Genomic DNA, 25,374 nt, shown 5'->3' on the forward strand with positions numbered 1-25,374 from the left:
TAAGGGAGACCTTTATTATTAATTGCGTGGGGGAAATTCAGTATCAGGTCCGTGCTGGCTGTTCAGGGGATTATGATCAGGGCACTTGCTCGGGTTCTAAAGGTTTTGAAAACCAGAAGTTTAGTTTGCTATGTGGCCCTCACACCTACATCGTGCCACCAACTCATGATGACACAGTTTGTCTGGGTCTGATGTCATGCTATCACAGTCAGTCTAAAGCTAAGTGTTTCTCAACCTTTTTTCTGCATGGGTACACTTTTCATGGGCACACCAAATATCGTCACTTTCGGGAAGAAACCTTGTATCTCCCAAGTTTCAAATTTGTACGCTTCTTCGCAAAGTAAAGCCCTGCTTCATCATACAAGGCTGTCGCAGGCGTTGCGAGGCGTTGCGAGGCGTTGTGTGCTTGTAGATCGGCTGTTTTCACTACTTTAAATCATTTTTAAAATGATGAATACAATACTGGTTTTCAAGCAGTTTCAAGGGGCACACTTGACCCTTCTCAGGGGCACACCAAAGGTCCCCAGGCACAGTGGTTGAGAAACACTGGTCTAAAGGCCCTTTCCCACTTCGCCCGATAACCATAAAAAATAGGGTTTTCATTTGAAGTGAATCAGGTAGCGTCAACACCACAACAAAAGCCGCCATAATTGATGTGAACGCCGACACATCGCTATCGTTATCGGGCGCAGTAGGAAAGGGCCTTTATGTGGGTGTAGCTGCAGTGGGACCTCTATATCAGGGGTTTTCAAAGTGGGTGATGGGGCACCCTGGGGTGCCGCGACGGCAGTCCAGGGGTGCCGCGATATAATTTGATAATATTTGGAATTTATTTGGACACTTGAAAAAAATATTTAGTATAATTTTGAACGTAGTATTTTCAGCCATTTCTAACAAAATGGCTATTATCTCAACGTTTTCCTCGCAACATATCACTAAAATATTAGTCTGGGATCCACATGCCCAAAAGCTCAAGGAATAGGGTTGAACCTGTGATGTTCTGCCGCACTTTTTATTTCTGTTTTATCTATTAGTTTGGTCATTATGGTCCACAGAATGAGAGGCCTGCTCTGTCGGAAACATCGCGAAAAAAAGTTATGGCCATTTGTATATTCACTGTCCCATTGACTCCACTAGAAATATTAAAAAATAAATTAAAAATCTGCTTTAAGTAGCATGTGAGGGGTCAAACTGGGGGTTCTTCATCATTCTGAATCCATTGCAAGCATTAGTTTTGCATGAAAAACTTTCCTTGGGCAAAATATTGGCCCCCAAAATCTTCTGAAAAGTCTGAAAAGTGATGAGTCATCACTTTTTTTCCACTTTTCACAGTTTCGGGTGGCCAAAATGTTGGCCAAGGAAAGTTTTTCATGCAAAACAAATGCTTGCAATGGATTCAGAATGATGAAGAACCCCTAGTTTGACCCCTCACATGCTACCTAAAGCAGATTTATTTTCTTTTTTTAATATTTCTAGTGGAGTCAATGGGACAGTGAATATACAAATGGCCATAACTTTTTTTCGCGATGTTTCCGGCAGAGCAGGCCTCTCATTCTGTGGACCTTAATGACCAAACTAATAGATAAAACAGAAATAAAAAGTGTGGCAGAACATCACAGGTCCTCCCCCATTTTGAGGGACTGGATCCCCGGCTATATCGTCACTGTCTGGCAGAAACCTTGTATCTCCAAGTTTCAAATGTGTACGTCTTTTGGTAAAGCAAAGCCCTGCTTCATCATACAAGACTGTAGCACAAAACTAGTGAAAACAGCCGATCTACAAGCACACAACGCCTCGCGATGATAATAATGATAAATATATATAATAACATGCAAGGTTTCCACCCGATAACGATGATATGCTATAAATATAAGGTGCTGGGAGTGAAAATTATAATGTAAGGGTGGGTGCCTCGGATTAAAAAAAATATTTATGGGGTGCCCTGAGACAAAAAAGTTTGGGAACTCCTGCTCTATATGGTTAAGGTTATGTCTGAGTCGTAGTGACGTGGCGGTGTGTCCGCTCGCCGACCCATCAGCCAATTTTAATATAAGCTTAGCAGATCCACATGCTCACAAGGAGTTACTTTGCGATGCGTTGTGAGCTTGTGTTATTGAGTAACCAAAGCATAAATCAGTACTCTGTTCCCTGTTGAGTCAAAATTGCGATGTGTGTCGTCTATCTGACAGGATATGTTACTAAGTGCATTCAGCTGTATGAGACCACGGTCGTCAGACATGGTCTGATGTTGGTGGGGCCGTGTGGATCTGGGAAGACCAAGGTGAGTGCTCTACCCATCTTTATCATTTTAGATCTTAGCTATGTACTGTAGCAACATTTTTCAGAAAACAAAATGTTGTTGCTGTCGGGCATAAACCGCTTATCTCAATTTTTGTGTTTTTCGTAAATTAACGCCCTTCTAAAGTAGCAAGCTGGGCGACGTGTTTTGAGCTTGTAGATCTGCTACTTTAGCTGTTTTTGGAATTTTGGATCCTGAAAAGTTACAGTTTTGGACATACTGTGTGAGGCTTCCAACCGATAAGAGATGATTTGTAGAATCGTCTAGGCCTGTCACGATATGACATTTTACATGACGATTAATCGTCACGTAAATAATTGCGATTAATGTAATTGTTTTTTTGTAGTTGACAATTACATTTATGTTTGGCTTTTTAGGCTTTGAAGTTGCTCATGGCAGATATGATACATAACCTAATTATACAAAGAAACGACTGACATATTTGACAACTTTATACTTGAAACATTGATAGTGGAAATAGCCGATCTACAAGCTCACAACGCGTCGCCATGTGACGCGTTGTGAGCTTGTAGATATGTCCTACCGGCGGGGCTATTTCCACTATTTTTGAAAATGTTTAAAAACATATGAACACTTTTCAACATGGAAACGATTATGACAATTATGACAAAATAATTGCGATTAACTCAAACAATTGCGATTAGAAGATTATGTAATCATTGTGACAGGCCTAGAATCTGCCTCAATCTGGCCGTGTTTATGACGATGACATGGTTGTGACAGTGTTATGAGACACTAGGAGCTGCTATGACCGCCCTGAAGGGCCAGCCCTCTGTGAGTGGCGGCGTGTACAAAGAGGTTCAGACGCACGTCCTCAACCCAAAGTCTGTGACCATGGGACAGCTCTACGGCGAGTTCGACCTGCTCACACACGAATGGTGAATACTGTACATGTTTTGTATTATTTAAGATCCAAACATCACAAACCTGCGCACTGGGGCATTCACCAAATATTCGAATATTCGAATATCAAAGTCACTATTCGACGTTGTTTTTTTTTTTATAGTGTTTTCTCTTTAAAAAATATATAGTTTATAAAGCTTGGCTAGATAGGAAGTCATAAGAATGAGTTGTCAATGCCCCTGGTGGATGAATTTGTTAATGCTCTATACCAGGGGTTTTCAAACCTTTTTTAGGCCGTGAACCACAAAATAAACATATTTGAAGTGGGGATCCGGATCCCCCACCCTGACAAGCACTTGGAATTGTAGGTATTACATTTAATGTGACTCGGTTCCGCAGATAAATATTGTGAAAATAGCAGTTCTACATGCTCACAACGCCTCGCGTTGCGAGGCGTTGTGAGTATGTAGATCGGCTATTTTCACAATGTTCGCCTCTTGCTGACTTAATATTTGACAGTTTGGCCAGTCCTGTCGAATATTCGACTATTCGAATACTTTGAGGTTGAATAATTCGAATACTAAAAATCACTATTCGTGAATGCCCTAGTGCGTACGAGGTTGAAACATTATTCAACCTTTTTTGTTGTTGTTGAACAGACTGAAGACAAATATCCCTTGTGGGGACAATAAAGACAATAAAGATTACCCAGTACCTACTGGGGCATTCACGAATAGTGATTTTTAGTATTCGAATTATTCAACCTCAAAGTATTCGAATAGTCGAATATTCGACAGGACTGGCCAAACTGTCAAATATTAAGTAAGCAAGAGGCAAACATTGTGAAAACAGCCGATCTACATGCTCACGAGCATGTAGATCTGATATTTTCACAATATTTATCTGTGGAACCGAGTCACATTAAATGTAATACCTACAATTCCAAGTGCTTGTCAGGGTGGGGGTCCGCAGTTCAAATATGTTCATTTTGGGGGTCACAGCCTAAAAAGGTTTGAGAAGCCCTGGTATAGAGCATTAACAAATTCATCCACCAGGGGCATTGACAACTCATTCTTATGACTTCCTATCTAGCCAAGCTTTATATACTATATATTTTTTAAAGAGAAAACAATAAAAAAATAAAAATAAGCGAATATTCGACTTCGGTGAACAATGTCGAATAGTGACTTTGATATTCGAATATTCTAATATTTGGTGAATGCCTCCGTGACAAAATGACAACGGAGAAGGTTAGACCAGTGTTTTTCTTTTTTCTTTTTTTACATTTTAACCCATTTAGGCCTCGGATTATTGACTGCTTTAACCATTGAAAAATAGCAGATATACAAGCTCACAGCGCGGCACCGAGTGCCGCGCTGTGAGCTTGTAGATCTGCTATTTTTTTTTAAATCACCTCCACCTCCACTTCTCCATCTCTGCAGGACGGACGGCATCCTGTCGTCTCTCATCCGCGGAGGCGTGGCGTCCTCGGACGAGGAGAAGAAGTGGTACATGTTTGACGGGCCGGTGGACGCCGTGTGGATCGAGAACATGAACACCGTCCTGGACGACAACAAGAAACTATGCCTGAGCTCTGGGGAGATCATCAAACTCACTGACGTAAGGGCTTCTCATTTAGACCTGTTGTAATAACCTATATGTCGTTACACCTTTCAATGCGGGAACACCTCTCATTAGTTGTTGCTATACATATGTGGTGGAGAGAGTCGCAGCCCCAGCCTGAAGCCTCAAAAGTCTAGTATCTGCCCTCATTCCATAGAGATAGCCCTTTGGAGTAATGGTTAAGATATTGGACTTTCACGCTGGAGACCCGGGTTCGAAGCCGGATGGGGAGGTTCGGATCACCTCCTTTACACATAGTAACATAATTTATTTAAAAAAATTTGAATAAGAATTTGAAGGTTTTCAGAAAACTTTCATTTTAGAAGGCACTTTTAGAATCGGCCTCAGGTCTAAATGGATAAAAAAAATAAACATTTTCCTACCTATTTTGGGCATGTCATTATAAGCTAGATAATCTGTCGCATCATGATGTTTCACTTTTTGACATGCCATCCTGGCGTGTTATACAGTTTGTAAGCTGACAGTTTTAACGGAGTGGCTCTACAGGGATCTAAAGAAGGTCTAGAAGAGCTGTGTGTCTAGAGCTAATCTTTCAGTGCCAAATGTATTGTCCACAGCTAGTAGGCAGTTTTATTTACATATCATCATATGTTTTATACTTTTTGAAAGTCTTTACATTTTAGAATGGAAGTAAAATGTGTCTCTGATTGGGCTGACATTCCAATGTGGATCCCAAGATCCCACATGATTTGATTTGGAGTGCACAGAGTTAGGATTGTCAGGTCATCGGTGTTCTCCGTCCGAGTCCCAAGTCTCAGAACACTGAAACACTTTTCCGCAGTCGATGACCATGATGTTCGAGGTGCAGGATTTGGCGGTGGCGTCCCCAGCAACCGTCTCTCGCTGTGGAATGGTGTACCTGGAGCCCAGCGTTCTGGGCCTCACGCCCTTCACAGAGTGCTGGCTGAAAACACTCCCTGGGCCCCTGAGGCAACACGCCGAGCAGCTCAACTCCCTCTTCGCCGCGTTCCTACGGGTAAGAACGACAAAACTTCATCACTGGGCTGACAATCGCAAGAGAATGTTTAGATCGAAACAGTAGATGGACTGCATTTATGGAGCGCTTTTCTCCAAAGCGCTCACAATATCGTCGTTGTCGGGTGGAAACCTTGTCCAAAACCGTTCCTTTTGTATTTATCATTTAAAAAAATATATTTAAACTTGCGAAAATAGCCCATCTACTGTGAGATGTTGTGTGCTTGTGTGCAAATTTGAAACTTGGAGATTTCAGGTTTCTGCTGGACAGTGACGATATATTTCACTTTCACCCATTGCACACACACACACACATACATTCACACACCGATGGTGGAGGAAACCACACAAGGCACCAACCTGCTCGTCGGGAGCATTTAGGGGTTCAGTGTCTTGCTCAAGGACACTTCGACACGTAAGCCAGGAGGAGGCTAGGAGATGGGGATCGAACCTGGAACCTTTGCATTAGTATCCACCAGTGCGGAGTCGAGGCGTTTGAATCCATGTGACGGATATGGCTTGCTGAGCGTCTACAAAGACTATATTGTGGACGTGGAGAGGAAAGCTGGGGCAGGGAGAGTTTGTTTGGTCACTGGCTGAACGTAATCCGTTGGTGTTCCCCAGGCGCTATGTCCTACCGGCGGTGCCTCCTCATCAGCATCAGCAGGTGGTCCAGTATAGGTTACAACCGCACACAACAATGTGTTTTGCGATGGTTAATTGGCATATATATATATATATATATATATATATATATATATATTTTTTTTTTTTTTTTTTTGGGGGGGGGGGGCTTTTATGCCTTTATTGAGAGGACAGTAGACTGACAGGAAATGGGAGGAGAGATGGGGAGTAACACGCGGCAAAGGTCATCCGGATCGGGAATCGAACCGGCGACGCCGTTAGTGGTATGTGCCTGGACCAGTAGGCCAGCGGGCGTCCCATAATGGCAAAATATTGACAAAGTTGTCAATATTTGACAATGGGTAATTGGCTCCCCCAAAGTTTTATTTAAAAAAGTTTAGGTTAGATACTGTATGTTAGTTTGTGTCCATTTTTGGGGCTACTACGTCTCATCTGTGTCCTTTTCTTGGCTTAGGATTCCATCACATTTGTGCGTGAGTCTGTGAAGGAGGTGATCACCTCTATGGATAGTAACCTGACCTTCAGTCTGCTGAAACTAATGGACTGCTTCTTCACCCCCTTCATCCACAGAGAGGTGTGTCTGCAACTTAACAAAAATCACCCACACTAAAGCAGTGGTTCTCCAAATATATATCTATATTTTTTTGTACTAAAAGTATATTGATATACGGGGGCGTCACACCAAATTCTGGGCCCTGGGTACAAGGATTCACTGCGGGCCCCCCATGAATGTTAACTATTGAAAAATAGCAGATATACAAGCTCACAGCGCGGCACCGAGCTTGTAGATCTGCTATTTTTGAAAAATCGTGAAAATGTGTGCAAGAAACTTATGTTTCTATGTCAGTGGTGCTCAAACGTTTTCATGTGAAGGACCCCCAAGATGATATGTATTTGGCCACAGCTAGACCCCCATCTCAAAATATTTAGTTCCAGGGACCCCTCCCCGGAAGCAAAATTTGAGTTACAAATGTTCGCTTAAAAAATACATATATTCAAAGATTTGCGCACATTTTTACGACTTTTCAAAAATAGCAGATCTACAGGAGATATGTCTGAATGGAGACATGTTCCCAAAGTTACTCCACCTTGGGCCCTGGTAACTCAGTCCCACTTTCCTACCCCTTGTGACGCCCCAGTTGATATACAGTACATATACAGTTGATATACAGTACATATACAGTTGATATACAGTACATATACAGTTGATATACAGTACATATACTATAGCGTATAATGCGTTTCGCCCTGTCCAAGCACCCGCTCTCGTAAAACAATGCGTCGTGTTGTCTCAGGTCGACAGACCGCCTCCCCCAGACAAACTGAAGCGCCTGGAGGAGCTGATGGAACCCTGGTTCATCTTCTCTCTGGTGTGGAGCGTAGGAGCCACCGGGGACGCTGCCAGCCGCCAGCGCTTCAGCGCCTGGCTCCGTGACAAAATGACAACGGAGAAGGTTAGACCAGTGGGGTTTTTTTATTTTTTACATTTTAATAAAAACAACACATATGAAACAAGTATTATATTGACTTGGGTTGTGCAGGTGAGATTTAAAAAAAAAAAACAGTTGGGTTTATAAGGTTAATCTCACTTCATTAAACAGCATAGTACGAAATAATCATAGAAATGAAAATAAAATAAAAAAGAACAGACAACATAGCAACATAAAATAATACAATAAATGATACTCAGTATGAAAAGTACATTAAATTAATAAAATAACGAAAAAGGTGTGGGCGTGGGTGCAAGTGTATGTGGGTGTGGGAGACTAAGAGGATTTTTATTTCATCAAGTGGGTGTGAAGGGAGTGAAGTAGACTTTGATGAGATTGCAATTTTACTGTTCCATAGCTGAGCACCCCTGAACCTGATGGAAAACTGACATAGACCAATACGAAACTTTGGAAGATGTAAATGATTTGCCTGTCTTGTGTTGAAATGGTGCACATCACTGTTGAGCAGGAAGAAGGTTCTACATGGCGGCAAAGTTTCTCAAACTTTTACATTTCAAGGTCTCCCCAGTGTACAAATGGAACCAAATGGACCCGTTAGGGACCATTTGGTTCCATTTGTATGCTGTTAGAGTTACAGACTTGTACTGTATTCAGACCTAGACCCCCATAAAGGAAGCCACAAAGTCCCTGGAATCCACTTTGAGAAACAGTGGGTTAAACCGTCAACTCAGGGTCACTGCTTTGAGGATTGCATGCTGAAGAAAAAAAAAATGCTACGCTTTTTTTTTTTTTTGTTTGTCTACGATACACACAGTGAAATCCTTTACCCCTCATTTCTGCGTAAGCAGTGAAGCACTGTGTGATTTTGCGTTGCGTAATTTTTTGTTTCATAGATGCAATATTCCCTCTTATCTGGTGTTGGACATTTCTTTCTTCTTTACAGATGAATGAAAAAAAAAAAGCATTCATGTAAAGTGCATTGGAGTAATGTATCCTAAAAAGTACTCTATACATGAAATATGTTAAGTGCTGCGTCACCGTGCCCTTACTGTTAATGTATCTGTTTGTAACTAGTCTATGTGTGCTCAGAGTTAAATTAACACTGAGAATGTTTATGTGTATTGTAAATGTATTCCTTAAATTTAGGCCTAGAATTATTGAATGCTTTAACCAGTGAAAAATAGCAGATATACAAGCTCACAGCGCGTCACCGCGTGCCGCGCTGCGAGCTTGTAGATCTGCTATTGTTGAAAAAGTCGTGAAAATGTGAGCAAATCTTTGAATATATGTATTTTCAAAGCGAACGTTTGTAACTCAAACGTGCTTCTGGGTGGTCCCTGGAACTAGATATTTTGAAATGGGGGTCCGTGGCCAAATACATATCATTTTGGGGGTCCTTCACGTGAAAAGGTTTGAGCACCACTGACATAGTAGTCTCTCAAGAACAGACTAACTGAGCTCCAGTTAAGTGAAAAGGACCTTTTCTTTGACGATGGCTGGCCAGATTGCTGACATAGAAACATAGGTTTTTTTTCTAAAAACCTTAGAAGGATTCAAAAGACACTTATAGAATGGGGTCAAAATTCTAATTTTCACGATTTTCCAAAAATAGCAAATCTACAAGCTCGCAGCGCGGAGCTTGTATATCTGCTATTTTTCAATAGTTAAAGCATAAAATAATGAAACACAAAATGTGTACCCGTTCTGAATGGGTTCATGTATCTTTCTTTCAGATCAATCTGTGTTTTCCAGAGCAGGGCCTGGTTTATGACTACAGGCTTGATGATGCTGGGATCAGTAACTTGACAGAAGATGAAGATGAGGAAGACAAGGGGAGAAACGTAAGCAGATAGAAATGCTGTAAATGTACAGTACACGCAGATTTTATGTCAAATTTGTTTTGATGACCTACTGGTACGTGCAATTTTCTGCAAGTATTTTCTTTTTTTTAAAGCACATAGAGCTTCAAAATTCAAATACTCACATGTATCAATACCGTATTGTAGAAATAGTCTGTTACAAGTACAAGTTTGGTATTTACAAAATGTACTTCAGTAAAAATACAAAAGTATTGGCATCAAAATATACTTAAAAAACTAAAAGCACTCATTATGGAGAAAAGTAATATATATATACACAGTATATACAGTGTGTGTGTGTTTGTGTGTGTGTGTGTGTGTGTGTGTGTGTGTGTGTGTGTGTGTGTGTGTGTGTGTGTGTGTGTGTGTGTGTGTGTGTGTGTGTGTGTGTGTGTGTGTGTAGGTTGGGTACCATATTGTTGTTAAAACAAAAAATATAATAAAAATACATTTATAAATCAAGGACATTTCTATTTATTTTTTTGCATCGGAAAAGTATCGAACCGTGTCACCAAAATATCGAACCGAACCGAACCGTGAATTTTGTGAACCGTTTCACCCCTAATATATATATATACATACATACAGTACATACATACATATTTGGGGTCCAACTTTAGAACTTGATATATGGAGCTGGCTTAGGTATGACATCTGGAGACTGTATTCGGGCATGGCTGACGTGGTGGGACTCCAAATATGGACATACCTCATCATGACACAAGCATTTAACAGCAATAAAGGTATATATTGTAGTCTGAGAGAACTGACATTCAGCCAGTGTTTTTGATTGTCTGGGATTTGACTCTTTGATACAGATCTCTTGGCTATTATAACCTCAAGACCCTCGACCAACTCAAACTCCCATTAGGAGAGAGGTTCAGTTCAGCCCCTCGTGAACTATCCTTATCTGGATCCTACAACCCAGATACCCCAGTGTCTTCCAGGCCCTTTTCCCATGTACAATTTCAGAATCTCTGCTTTCAAGTTACATTGGACGACCTTGTGAACCACTCGGGTTAGAAATTCTCAACCAGGCAACCCTTATCCGAGTAGCATTTTCCAGACCGCTGTCGCCCACATGGCGAGCCGGGCGGGGGAAGAAGAGAAAGCGGCAGGCTGCAAGCGCCACGAGGAAACCAACAGCAGGAAGTTGAAATACATCAGCCTGGTGATGCTGGTGGTCCAGAGTGCATCGCTCGTCCTCAGCATGCGATACGTCTGCATGCAGCCCGGCGATCGTTTCCTCTCCACCTCGGCCGTGGTCACGACAGAGATCCTCAAAGTCCTGGCCTGTCTGCTCATCATCCTCCTGCAGAAGAGATGTAATCTAAAGCGAACAGTGCTCTTCCTGTATGACAGCGTGTTTGTCCAGTACAGAGACACGCTGAAGATGGCCGTCCCTTCCCTCGTCTACACGATACAAAACAACCTGCAGTATGTCGCCCTATCCAACCTGCCTGTTGCCAGCTTCCAGGTAACACTTCAGCTCAAGATCCTGACCACGGCGTTGTTCAGCGTGACGATGTTGAAGAGGTCTCTGTCCAGAATCCAGTTGGTTTCTCTGCTGCTCTTGTTCGCCGGGGTGGCCGTTGTACAGGTAGGCCAGGAAGGCCAGAAGGAACTGGCCTTTGATCCGTCCGGCCAGAACCAAGTTGTGGGATTGGCCGCCGTGTTACTCTGCTGTCTGTCATCGGGATTTGCGGGCGTATACTTTGAGAAGATCCTCAAAGGAACCCCCGCCTCCCTTTGGGTCCGGAACGTTCAGATGGGACTCTTTGGCACGGCCCTCGGCGCGCTGGGACTCTGGTGGAAAGACGGAGCGCAGGTCTCCGCTCGCGGTCTCTTCTCCGGTTACACGCCGATGGTGTGGATGACCGTTCTCAATCAGGGGTTCGGGGGCCTCCTGGTGGCCGTGGTGGTGAGGTACGCTGACAACATCCTCAAAGGGTTCGCCACGTCCTTCTCCATTGTGGTCTCCGTGGTGATGTCGGTATACCTGTTCGGTTTCCGCATAGACCTTCAGTTTTTGTGTGGCGCTGCCATGGTGATCGGAGCCATCGGCATGTACAGCATGCGTAGGACCGCGGTTGACCGCTCTTCGTCTTCATCATTGGGGTCTTCCGCTGAGCGAGGACACAGGACAGACAGCGGATCAGAAGTGGAGACTTTACACCTCAAGTCAGTCGTTGTGAAATGACGACGAAACACCTCGTTCTCGTCTTGAGGTCCAAACTGCTTGATCGCTGCTATGAAAATGTTAGCCAGTCTGATGGTTTTATCAGTCTTACCTCTAAAATACAGGGCCCACTTAAGCCTTGTAGGGCGCACTTGTTGATGGTCCCTGATTGGCTGAGGGTGACAGATGGACAGACATTCCGTCTTTGAATAGTAATTTTTTTTGAGCGGTGGCAAACTGCTCCATAGAGTTGCTGTGCATGTGTCTGTAGCCACTTTTCCTCAGCGTTTTGCCATAGCAATGTGTTTTCTTCAGTGTTTTGCCATAGCAATATGTGTGGGTGTGTAGCCATATTACATCACCAATTACATCCTAGACCTATATCCTAGTCTTTTTCATCAGCTTTTTGCCATAGCAATGTGTGTGTGTGTGTAGCCTGTACTACATCACCAATTACCATTGATGAAGACGTTATGCAAGCACGACCACCGCTCACTTCACATTGGGTGTGATTTTTTTTAAATACACCTGTAATACTGTAATGTTCTGTGTATTCTACAGGTCCAGTGGGTCAGTTGGATGAAGGACGCCAACAGTGTGCTCATCACCCCTGACATGAACTACGCTGACATCATGGTGCCGACCCCCAACACCGTGAGGATGTCCTTCCTCATGGACATGCTGTTGTCCAATAAGAAACCTGTGAGTACTGAATGATAACCCAACTGCACCAGGGACATGCAGAGAATGTTAGAGAGGCAGGGTCTAACGTTTCTAAAGGGGCCTTTCGGTGAAATGTTGCAAATAGCAGACCTCTAAGCTCACAACATCGCGCTGCGACGCGTTGTGAGCTTGGAGGTCGGCTATTTTCAGCGCTTGATTACCACACCGAACTAAGCATAATCAAGTCAATACTGGAGACAGCATGGATTTCTTCACAGGGAGGGCAATTCTTTCAACAGAAGATGCTGCATTCAAGTTCAGGAGAGTTGTATGTATTCATTTATTGTGTGCTCGCTGAAAGCGAGAACACTGTTACCTAGGGTTGCCAACTCCCAGAGTTTCAAATGTGGGACACCTCCTTATACCTTTGACGACATTTGCGGCGCCGCAGGCAACTTGTGGACTGAACCTACAGCCCATGGGATGGATTGGTGTAGGGGGCGGAGACTGTGTCTTAGCAACACTGTTAATGAGCCAATGAGCTGCCTACAAACAGCGCAGCGCCTCTCACAGCAATGGGATGCAGCACTTGTCTGAGTGGAAGCTGCACTGACAGGCAGAATCGCTGTCTCAATTAAATCATCCCGTCATTCATATTTATCCCCCAACCTTAAAATACGGAACAAAGAGCGTCCCGTATCAGTTCAATACGGGACACGTCTTTTAGTTTTCAAAAACGGGACGATCCCGTATTTTACGGGACGGTTGGTAACCCTACTGTTACCTTCATTATTTATAGAGTGAGTTCCGTCGCAGACAGTACAAAGGCAGGGCCCTTAGCCAATGAGGTGCAATCAAGGTGTGGAAAGTCTGGGAGTGGTGGTAGCTGGAGTATTGGTTGAGACAGTCAGCACGTTGGTGAATATAGTCACGAGCGAGCCCACACTGTTTCGTAGGAACAGTATCTCTAGTTGTATTGTGTTATGTTGCTATGTTGTCTGTTCTTTTCATTTATTTGTAATTCTATGATTATTTTGTACTATGCTGTTTAATGAGGTGAGATTAACCTTACACACCCAACTGGGTTTTCTAAATCTCACCTGCACAACCCAAGTCCCTAATCGGGAGATAAGTGACCGTCAGGTCGCAGGTATACACAAATTGGTCTGTCCATGTTGATGACATGACTTTAGAGATACTGTGTTCCGCTTTGCGTGATTTTAGGGCAAAATCTAGTGTCCAAAAATGTGTTTTTAAAAAATCGGCTTTATGGTCGCGCTAGATGGGACAGACTGTAGAGATACTGTACCACTTTGCGTGATTTTAGGGCAAAATCTGTAGGAGCAGTGTCCAAAAATGTGTCTTGCAAGAATCTGCCTCATGGTGGCGCTAGAAGAGGGGGGCATGTGAGAAATGAGGGGTGGAGGTTGTGGTTTGGCAGGGTGCATTTGCATTTCTTTCACCATAATAGAAACTGCATTCATGGTCTGGGGAGGGCACTTTTTACAGACGGATAAAAGGGCAGGGGCTCAAGCCCCCTTTGATGTCTATGTGTGCATGTGCCTGAACTGCACTGCATTACTAACTTATTATGCTCATTGCCATATTATGTAATAAGCAGGTTAATCTACAGCGAACTGGTCATTATTATATTATAGGATAGATAAATCAGGGTTTATTTATGTTCCTTATCCCTTACATCAGGGGTCTTCAACAGGGGGTCCGGGACCCATAGGGGGTCCTCAGAGTTACTACAGGGGGTCCTCCAAATCTTTGAGTGATAGAAAGGTTTTTTTCTCCTTTTTTATATTAACCACTTTGAACCCTTCCATATTCTGAGAACTTTATCCAAAAATAGCAGATCTACAAGCTCACAACGCCTCGCAGCGCGAGGCGTTGTGAGCTTGTAGATCGGCTATTTCTGGCAAAGAGGCTTGGTGTAGAGGGGAAAAAGAGCAGACTAAGTACAGTTGAATGAAAGGTCAACTTTGTTCAGTATTGACGGTCCGTTCAATACATGAATCCAAAATACACTGACAATTTGGACAATTGTGCTGTCATTGAAACTATGAAACTATATGGAATCTATGAACAGGTTGTGGGGCGGTCCCTGCTTCATCCCTCTCTCAACTAAGGGGTCCTCGGCCTGAAAAGGTTGAAGACCCCTGCCTTACATGTCCTGTTTGTGTGTGCCAGGTGTTGTGTGTTGGACCAACTGGCACTGGGAAGACCCTGACCATCTCAGATCATCTGCTGAACAACATGCCTGCTGAATACATCTCTCATTTCCTCATGTTCTCCGCTCGCACCTCCGCCAACCAGACTCAGGATTACATCGACAGCAAGCTGAACAAAAGGTGCGGTAAGAATGACGATTTGGACTCCAGGTCCAGAGGTGTGCACAGTTGAGCTGCGTTGGTTTGGCCGTCGAATAACACCATGTCAGATATTTAGTTAATAAAGGGGAAGACCACCCATTTTCAATATTGAACTATGTCATTAATATACCTTAGAGGAGTTAAAAAAGATGGAAATAAAAAAAAGAAGTTCCCCCCCCTTCTGTGTTGCCTAGAACTGGAGGATTGATTTTGGAGTTTGTATTGCAAATCACACTGAGATGACATCACACCGGTGCGATTTACAATACAAACCCCAAAATCAATCCTCCAGTTCTAGGCAACTCGGAAGGCGGGGAACTTTTTATTTTATTTCCACACAACTCCTCTAAGCGGTATATTAACCCTATTTGTGCCTATCCCGAACAAGTTCGGGATATTTTCAATCCAATACAATATTTTATTTGCTATTTTACTTACCCTGAGCTGCTTGGGACAACGTGGGTGGTCCTGGCTCGTCCAGCGCTTACCAACGAGAGACGCTAGATGGTCCGACGATTTATTCCATTGAAAATGGTTTATAATAAAGTTTAGAGCCCCCCAAAAAAACCTCAATCTATACTGTCGGCGGCGCGACGTATTCCAGGGTGCCTATCCCGAACTAGTCCGGGATATTTAATAAAATTAATTATTTAATCGGAGGCCTCAACGAAGCCCCGGTCTAAATTTCCATCCATGCCCGGGGCCGACACTCGGCCATCCACGGGCCGTATTCGCGCAAACGGCCGCATCGCGCCGCCCACTCCAATAATAAGTCACATCTTTAGAGAGGATTTTCTCTGAATTGTGTTCCCAGACCAAAGAGAACGTTTTTTTGCGACTGAAATAGCTTTAGATCGGGCTTCTAAAGGGGTTAGCAGTGAATGGCTAAGTTTAAGCTAACTTCCTCCTCTCGTCATACATAACAGTGGCTGGAGTGAAATCCCAAGGCACTTGGGGCAGTGTCGACGGAAGCTAGAGCGAATGCCTATAGAGATATTTCTGGCACTCTAGCGGCCACTTGTGGCCCGGGGCACTGTATGAGTTAATGACATAAGTAGTTCAATATTGAAAATGGGTGGTCTACAGTCAATAATATGGGAAGTTTCATGGACTTTCATGTGTTGTGATTTAGTGACGATACAGTGTTTTGGAGTCATTGGACGCACGCATTCACACACACACACACACACACACACACACACACACACACACACACACACACACACACACACACACACACACACACACACACACACACACACACACATAGCCGCTTTATAATGGGTTTGCTATGTGGCTCAGCTAATGACGGACACACTTTGTGTGTTTGTTCCAGGCGTAAGGGTGTGTTTGGGCCTCCGCTGGGGAAGACCTCCATCTTCTTCATTGATGATCTAAACATGCCCATGTTGGAGACCTACGGAGCCCAGCCTCCCATCGAGCTGCTGCGCCAGTGGATGGACCATGGAGGCTGGTACGACCGGAAGCAGATTGGTGAGAGACCAGAGGAACTTAGTTTAAAGATAAACATTCTGTAATAAAGGGGTTTCCACAGCTCCTCTCAAGCCAAGTTCAGGTTGGTCCGGTGCATCTAAAGAGCAATACACGTAAGGCAAGTGGAATGAAAGCACGAAAATAGCTGATCTACAAGATCTCAACCGGCCAGGGGGGCACGGTGTCGCCTCAAACTCACAGCTAGAAGGTCCTGGGTTTTGATTCCCGCCGGGGGACGCTGTGGGCGCTGGGGGCGTGTTCCCTCCTCCGCGTCATCAGCGCCCACATCCTAGTGTGGTGATAGGGCCTTTCTGTGTGGAGTTTACATGTTCTCCCCCGTGTCTCCTAGGGTAGATACCCTCACAAAAACATGCAGTAATCCTGGGCTCTATAATGCCTCCCCCTGGCCAGCCAGGGCGCCTGATGGAGGGGAAAGGAACTGGTTGGAATAACGTGTTCCTTCCACGTGCTACGTCCAAACCCGGGGAAATCCCCACTGTCAGGTGAAAAGAAGCTACTTGGACTCCTCATGCATAGAAGGAAGCATGAGGTCAGTCCGTTGTCTCCCCAGGTGCGGCAGAGGGAGAGCAGAGCCCAGGATTACATAGGCAATTGGCACTGGGTGAAAATGGGTTACAAAATCGTGGGATACAAATTATAGAAGAAAAGAAAGATCTCAACCGGCCGCGTTGCGACGGGCTTGAGCTTATAGATTAGCTAATCTTCAACAAAAATATTTGGTGAAGAGGGAAAACCCCCAGTGGACCCAGCTAACAAAGTATATGGTGGTTAAATGTCTTTCATTCGGGGGGCCCGCCGGCCTAGCGGTCCAGGCGCATAGCACATGGTCTCTGATGTCAGACAGCGCATCGCAGGTTCGAGTCCCGATCCTGGTGGCTTTTGCTGCGTGTCACTCCCCATCTCTCTCCCCGTGTCCTGTCTACCTACTGTACTATCAAAGACAAAAAGCCCTCAAAACACACCAATTCGATGATGGTCCTATGTAAATGTTCACTTAAGTTACTTGTGCTCTTACAGTATATTGGCTTTGTGAAACAGCCTATGGACTGTCTCTTCTCCTGCCTCTATCCTACAGGGACGTTCAAACACGTAGTGGACATCAACTTTGCGTGTGCCATGGGGACCCCCGGGGGAGGCCGAAACCCCATCACCCAGCGCTTCACGCGCCACTTCAACCTGCTCTCCTTCACGGAGATGGACGACGACAGCATGAACAATATCTTCTCCACCATCCTGGGCAGCTGGATGGGTGAGTCAGGGTGGCTCATGGATTTACTTCCAACCTTATGTGGATGGACCTTTTCTTGTTAAACAAATACCTTTATGTCCCAATGTCCCATACTTAGTGTTCCAGGGCAGTGGTTCCCAAACCTTTTAGCCCATGACCCAAAAGAGAAATTAGTTTGCCCTGGACCCAAACTAGTGAAAACTGAAAAGAGTCGATCTACAAGCTCGCGGCGCAAAGCCTCGCGTTGTGAGCTTGTAGGTCGGCTATTTTCACTACTTCTTAAACATTTGTTTTCTAATTTGTGGAATTTCTTAGATCTTACTTTTATTTTTTAATGAAATTACATAGATGTCTTTACCAAATATATATATATATATATATATATATATATATATATATATATATATATATATATATATATATATATATTTGGTAATGTTTTTTGAAAATGTTTAAAAATAATAATAATATATTATTGCTATTACATAATTATGCTGTTTGGAAATACTATGTTTTTTAATATAGCTATAATTGTATAATTGTCTATCTATCATACTCCCTTCTCTCGAAAAAACAAAAACACACACACACACACACACACACACACACACACACACACACACACACACACACACACACACACACACACACATTCTATTCTATTCTATTCTATTCTATTCTATTATATGCCGTTCTAATGTGTGTGTGTTATCAGAGGCTGTGCCAGCCATCCAGCCACTGAACCAGCCTCTGGTAGACGCCACCATCAGAGTCTACTCCACCATCACCTCCCAGCTCCTCCCAACGCCGGCCAAGTCACATTACACCTTCAACCTCAGGGACATCTCCAAGGTCTTCCAGGGGGTTCTCATGGCTGAGGCTGGCCGGATAGAGGTAGTTTTAGCCGCTTTCAGCCCTCGTTATACAGTAGATGAAGATTTTCTAAAAATAAGTAATACAAAATGTCAAACAATAGTGTTTTGTGGTTGTCGGGTGGAAACCTTGTATATCCAAAACCGTTCGTTTTGTATTTATCATTTTGAAAATGATTTAAAATAGTGAAAGCAGCTGATCTACAACAAAACCTTGCACCGCAGATCTACAAGTTGTGCTTGTAGATCTGCCATTTTCACTAGTTTTGTCACAGTCTTGTATGATGAAGCAGGGCTTTACTTAAAAAAGTGACGACAGTGACAATTTCTTTTTCAGGTTTACAAAAATAGTAGGGCTGCAACTAACGGTTATTTTCATAATCGATTAATCTGTCGATTTACCGCCTCACCCGATAGTCCCGAGAAAATCCCTATGTTCCGATAAACCAGAGAATTTAATATGCTTTAATCGCTATAAAACTTTTAAAAGTATAATCGCTGTTTATCGCAAATCAGGCTCTAATCACCTGCGAAAAAGTGCTTCCAGACGCATTTCCGTATCCTGTTTGATCAGGTTTCCTCCTGGCCTCCTGGCGGATGAACAATACTTCTAGTTTTTTCTTTGATTTCTTTTCCCACTTTTCTTGCTTTCCCTGCTTTTTTACGCTGCTTTTTTCCTTTCCTACTTTTTCCTGGCTTGGCCACTTTATTGCTGCTTGCAGCTATATTATACCACCAGTAAGACTCCCTAATCGGGAGATAAGCGACCGTTGGTCACTTATCTCCACAAATAGGCCAAAAGTTTGTTTTACCAATTATCAAGACATACGGGCAGTTGACAGTTTGCCATGGTTACTCATTGAAGTTGAATCTCCATATATGGAGATAACCTACGCATCACACTAAGTCTGACCTCACCAGCCCATATTTGGGCATGAGCAACTTATGTCTCCATATATGGAGATATGATGACATCACACAGTCCTCAGCCGATGATGTGGCGTGATGTCATACAATACACAAACGAGCCCTACAGTATAAAGGGGCAATTCTTGCCAGGAAAGAAGCATTTCTTCGACTCAGACCTTATCGCCAGGGTTGGCTTATAGCAGCTGTCGGTAGGACCATATATGGATTCTGTTAGTGTGGATCTCCTAACAGGGCATCATCTGGGATACAATCCCTTTTATGCCCATATATGGAGATCCCTAACATAATCCCTTTCATGCCCATATATGGAGATCCCTAACAGAATCCCTTTTATGCCCATATATGGAGATCCCTAACAGCATCCCTTTTATGCCCATATATGGAGATCACTAACAGCTAACAGAATCCCTTTTATGCCCATATATGGAGATCCCTAACAGAATCCCTTTTATGCCCATATATGGAGATCCCTAACAGAATCCCTTTTATGCCCATATATGGAGATCCCTAATATAATCCCTTCTATGCCCATATATGGAGATCCCTAACAGAATCCCTTGTATGCCCATATATGGAGATCCCTAACAGAATCCCTTTTATGCCCATATATGGAGATCCCTAACAGAATCCCTTTTATGCCCATATATTATGGAGAAATCCCTGCTTTGAGTATCTGACATCAGTGTGATGTCACCTGTTTATGCCCATATATGGAGATCCCTGCTCTGCGTATCTGGTTGCTATGGTAAACAGTTGGTTGCTAGGGTAAAAAAACATGGTTGCTATGGTAAACAGTTGGTTGCTAGGGTAAAACCATGGTTGCTAAGGTGGTTGCTAACGTACACTAACAGACCAGCAACAACAGACTGTTGCCACAGCAACGTACACAAAGGTTTGTGTACACATGTGGTGTGATGTCATACTGATGCGGGGATATGAGCAGGGCAAAGGTGTGACGTGTGACGTGTGACCGACGGACGGACGGCCGGTGGAGGTTTTTGCGACCGTCAGGGAGCAGTTTACTACCAGTAAGACTCCCTAATCGGGAGATAAGCGACCGTTGGTCGCTTATCTCCACAAATATCACAACCTCCACCTCTCACGTCATACGGGTAGCCATAGTTACACCTGGAATGTTGAATCTCCATATATGGAGATAACCTACGCATCACACAAAGTCTGACCTCACCAGCCCATACTTGGGCATGGACGACTTATATCTCCATATACGGAGATGGCCATATATGGAGATACGATGACATCACAGAGTCCACAGCTGATGATGTGGCGTGATGTCATACAATACACAAACAAGCCCTATATAAAGGGGCAATTCTCACCAGGGAAGAGAGCATTCCCTGGAATGTTGAATCTCCATATATGGAGATAACCTACGCATCACACAAAGTCTGACCTCACCAGCCCATACTTGGGCATGGACGACTTATATCTCCATATACGGAGATGGCCATATATGGAGATACGATGACATCACAGAGTCCACAGCTGATGATGTGGCGTGATGTCATACAATAAACAAACAAGCCCTATATACTGATGCGATACGATGACATCACAGAGTCCACAGCTGATGATGTGGCGTGATGTCATACAATAAACAAACAAGCCCTATATACTGATATGAGCAGGGCAAAGGTGTGACGTGTGACGTGTGACCGACCGACGGCCGGTGGAGGTTTTCATTGCGACCGTCAGGGAGCAGTTTACTATGAAAACCTCCACCGGCCGTCCGTCCGTCCGTCCGTCCGTCCGTCCGTCCGTCACACGTCACTTGTGACCATCAACAAACGTCACACCTTTGTTGATGTTTAAATCGAAGAGTCTTGGTCAAATACTTCTGTTGGTTTCTGCACTGATCATTTATACAATTCAGCTGTGTTTGCTCGTGTCATCATGATGAGGTCATAAATCAGCCATGCCCAAATATAGATTTTACGGGTTTACATGCTTACTCAGTTATTCGTTATGTGAAAGTCCTATGACGTCTATGATATCTGACATCATCATACATACATTCCCTTTTATGCCCATAAATGGAGATCCCCTCTGTAGAACCAGCCACTGACATCACTGTAATGTCAGGGGAACCAAATCCCTTTTATGCCCATATATGGAGATCCCTGTGATGCCAGGGGAACCAAATCCCTTTTATGCCCATATATGGAGATATGGAGATCCCCGTGTTGCCAGGGTAACCAAATCCATTTTATGCCCATATATGGAGATCCCTGTGATGCCAGGGGAACCAAATCCCTTTTACGCCCATATATGGAGATCCCTTATGTCATCAATATTAAGCCCATATCTGTGAATATCTTTGGGTACCAGATGTCTCCATATATGGTTAAATGGTCCGATATACATCACTGGCCAGAAGACCAAGAAATGGTGCAACCTCGCCCTTTGCTTTTCTCCCTTAGGCATCTTACTGGTAGGTAGTTTAATGAGGAATGCAGTATGGTGGTAGGTAGGTAGTTATGGCCTTTGATGTAAGATTTTCACTTTCTAGGATAACTATATTTGCTATTCCCAGATGATGCCCTTTTAGGGTACCCCTCATGCCCATATATGGAGATCCCCAGGCTTTACTAATTAACATAAGTTTTATGCCCATATATGGAGATCATTGTCCCAATGTCATCAGATATATGGGCATAAATGGACACAGGCAAACTAGATGGGCTGTATGGATATCCAGATGTGTGATGTAAGTGTTTTATTCCAAATGTGGCACCCCACAGACATATTTCCAGAAACAAAATCCCTTTCATGCCCATATATGGAGATTTCTGATGTCATCAATCCCAGGCCCTGTAAAAAACATGGTTGCTATGGTAAACAGTTGGTTGCTAGGGTAAACAGTTGGTTGCTAGGGTAAGAAAACATGGTTGCTATGGTAAACAATTGGTTGCTAGGGTAAAAAAAACATGGTTGCTGTGGTAAAAAGTTGGTTGCTAGGGTAAACAGTTGGTTGCTAAGGTAAAAAACATGGTTGCTATGGTAAACAGTTGGTTAGTAGGGTAAACCTTCAATGATTTTGACATCTTGTTACTAATCTGTCGGTAGATAATGCCGGTCTTATATAAGGGTCATTTGTGTACGGTGTGATGTCATACTGATGTCAGCAGTGTGACAGGAGATAAGCGACCAACGGTCGCTTATCTCCCGATTAGGGAGTCTTACTGGTAGTAAACTGCTCCCTGACGGTCGCAATGAAAACCTCCACCGGCCGTCCGTCCGTCCGTCCGTCCGTCCGTCCGTCCGTCACACGTCACACGTCACACGTCACACCTTTGTTTGTGTACGGTGTGATGTCATATATCTTCAGTATGACATCACACCACATGTGTACACAAACCTTTGTGTACGTTGCTGTGGCAACAGTCTGTTGTTGCTGGTCTGTTAGTGTACGTTAGCAACCACCTTAGCAACCATGGTTTTACCCTAGCAACCAACTGTTTACCCTAGCAACCAACTGTTTACCATAGCAACCATGTTTTTTTTACCCTAGCAACCAACTGGGCATAAAGGGATTATGTTAGGGATCTCCATATATGGGCATAAAAGGGATTCTGTTAGGGATCTCCATATATGGGCATAAAAGGGATTCTGTTAGGGATCTCCATATGTGGGCATAAAAGGGATTCTGTTAGGGATCTCCATATATGGGCATAAAAGGGATTCTGTTAGGGATCTCCATATATGGGCATAAAAGGGATTCTGTTAGCTGTTAGTGATCTCCATATATGGGCATAAAAGGGATGTTGTTAGGGATCTCCATATATGGGCATAAAAGGGATTCTGTTAGGGATCTCCATATATGGGCATGAAAGGGATTATGTTAGGGATCTCCATATATGGGCATAAAAGGGATTGTATCCCAGGTGATGCCCTGTTAGGAGATCCACACTAACAGAATCCATATATGGTCCTACCGACAGCTGCTATAAGCCAACCCTGGCGATAAGGTCTGAGTCGAAGAAATGCTTCTTTCCTGGCAAGAATTGCCCCTTTATACTGTAGGGCTCGTTTGTGTATTGTATGACATCACGCCACATCATCGGCTGAGGACTGTGTGATGTCATCATATCTCCATATATGGAGACATAAGTTGCTCATGCCCAAATATGGGCTGGTGAGGTCAGACTTAGTGTGATGCGTAGGTTATCTCCATATATGGAGATTCAACTTCAATGAGTAACCATGGCAAACTGTCAACTGCCCGTATGTCTTGATAATTGGTAAAACAAACTTTTGGCCTATTTGTGGAGATAAGCGACCAACGGTCGCTTATCTCCCGATTAGGGAGTCTTACTGGTATTATAATGTATATCTGCAGTAAGTAACTAGTTGCGACCGTAGGTCGCATTTACTATCAAACCCTGCACAAAGTGTAAGTCCGTCAGTCAGTCAGTCAGTCAGTCAGTCAGTCTGTCTGTCTGTCTGTCACACCTCACACGTCACACTATTGCCCTGCTCATATCTCCGCAACCGTTGCCCCGATCCATGCCAAATTTTGCACACACGCTCCTTGCCTGCCAAACTACAAGGACCCCCGGAGCTCCAGGGACCCCCAGGTCCCTGGGGGACCCCCAGATGTAAAAAATGACCAAATGTGCTAAACTCACCAAATGACCACCCCAACGGGGCTGCTCACGGGGAATTCCCGGGGACCACCGACTCCTGGTGCTCCAGAACGGATGCAAAAGTGGTGGCGCCCCCAGTGGAGGACCCCCTACACTGCAGCTCACATAAAATGCCGTAACTCCGGCTAGGAGCGACCGGGACAGCCGGGGCCGGTACCTATTCGTCCGCCTTGGCGGCGCGGAGACCCCACCCCTCATTTCTCACATGGCCCTCTTCTAGCGCCACCATGAGGCCGATTCTTGCAAAACACATTTTTGGACACTGCTCCTACAATTTTTGCCCTAAAATCACGCAAATCGGTACACAGTATGTCTACACTCATCCCATCAACATGAATCTCTCCCATATAGCGCCACCTCCAGGCCGATTTTTAAAAACACATTTTTGGACACTGCTCCTACAGATTTTGCCCTAAAATCACGAAAATCACTACACAGTATGTCTACACTCATGTCATCAACATGGATCAGGAAGATTTTGGCAAAAAAAAAATTGCCCTATTTGTGGAGATAAGTGACCTACGGTCGCTTATCTCCCGATTAGGGAGTCTTACTGGTCATAGTAAACTGCTCCCTGACGGTCGCAATTATTTTTTGGCTTAAAGCGAGCCCACAATTGTTTCGAAGGAACAATATTTTCTAGTTTAAAAAAAATATTCAAGTCATAATTTGTTGTTCTTGACCCTAATTTCCTGCACAGTATTGATACAAATTCCAGCGATTAGTTGCCGATTCGATTACGATGAATCCTTGCACCCCTAAAAAATAGCCAATCTACAAGCTCCGAATGACGGTCTGTCTGTCTGTTTCTATGTGATGGGTAAGAAAACACAGACGTGTTCTTTTTTTTCTTCTTTCTTTTCTAAGTGCCCATCCTTTCTGTGATCATGTTCAGGAGCAGCTCCAGCTGCTGCGGCTGTGGTACCATGAGAGCTGCAGGGTGTTCCAGGACCGCCTGGTGAGCGCTGAGGACCGGGCCTGGTTCCACAGGCTCCTGCAGGCCCAGATCCAGGCGTTTGGCTGCAGCTTTGAAGAGGCCGTGCCGCGCCAGCCGGTTCTCTACGGAGACTTCATGATCCCCGGAGCCGACAGCAAAGTCTACGCGTTCATAGACGACAGAGAAAAGGTGGCGGGTCGGCTTCGCTCACAATCTATCTGGTGCAGAATAAGATTCGTCTTTCTTTTGTAAACCCAGGCGTCCCTGT

The 25,374-nt window shown here is 44.0% G+C and overlaps 2 protein-coding genes across 2 annotated transcripts in view; both read left to right on the forward strand.

The window, feature by feature from the left end:
- dnah1 (dynein, axonemal, heavy chain 1) overlaps positions 1-25,374 on the forward strand; it is a gene marked incomplete at both ends in the record, with an annotated part of 101,230 nt that overhangs the window by 40,208 nt on the left and 35,648 nt on the right. Inside the window, 13 exons of the mRNA XM_080750831.1 lie at positions 2,190-2,281; positions 3,044-3,198; positions 4,606-4,783; positions 5,589-5,783; positions 6,882-7,001; positions 7,723-7,881; positions 9,612-9,719; positions 12,478-12,618; positions 14,776-14,936; positions 16,294-16,451; positions 17,548-17,721; positions 18,416-18,594; positions 25,065-25,295. Of these exons, the coding sequence (XP_080606957.1) occupies positions 2,190-2,281; positions 3,044-3,198; positions 4,606-4,783; positions 5,589-5,783; positions 6,882-7,001; positions 7,723-7,881; positions 9,612-9,719; positions 12,478-12,618; positions 14,776-14,936; positions 16,294-16,451; positions 17,548-17,721; positions 18,416-18,594; positions 25,065-25,295 (2,051 nt within the window). The remainder of the gene's footprint in view (positions 1-2,189; positions 2,282-3,043; positions 3,199-4,605; positions 4,784-5,588; positions 5,784-6,881; positions 7,002-7,722; positions 7,882-9,611; positions 9,720-12,477; positions 12,619-14,775; positions 14,937-16,293; positions 16,452-17,547; positions 17,722-18,415; positions 18,595-25,064; positions 25,296-25,374) is intronic.
- LOC308305435 (UDP-galactose translocator-like) lies at positions 10,819-11,937 on the forward strand (the record flags this gene model as incomplete). Its single annotated transcript, XM_080750233.1, has 1 exon — positions 10,819-11,937. The coding sequence occupies one exon, from the start codon at positions 10,819-10,821 to the stop codon at positions 11,935-11,937; it is 1,119 nt and encodes a 372-aa protein (XP_080606359.1).

This window comes from Nannobrachium achirus (genome assembly GCF_963921795.1).
Source record: "Nannobrachium achirus genome assembly, chromosome: 20".
Lineage (NCBI taxonomy): Eukaryota > Metazoa > Chordata > Actinopteri > Myctophiformes > Myctophidae > Nannobrachium > Nannobrachium achirus.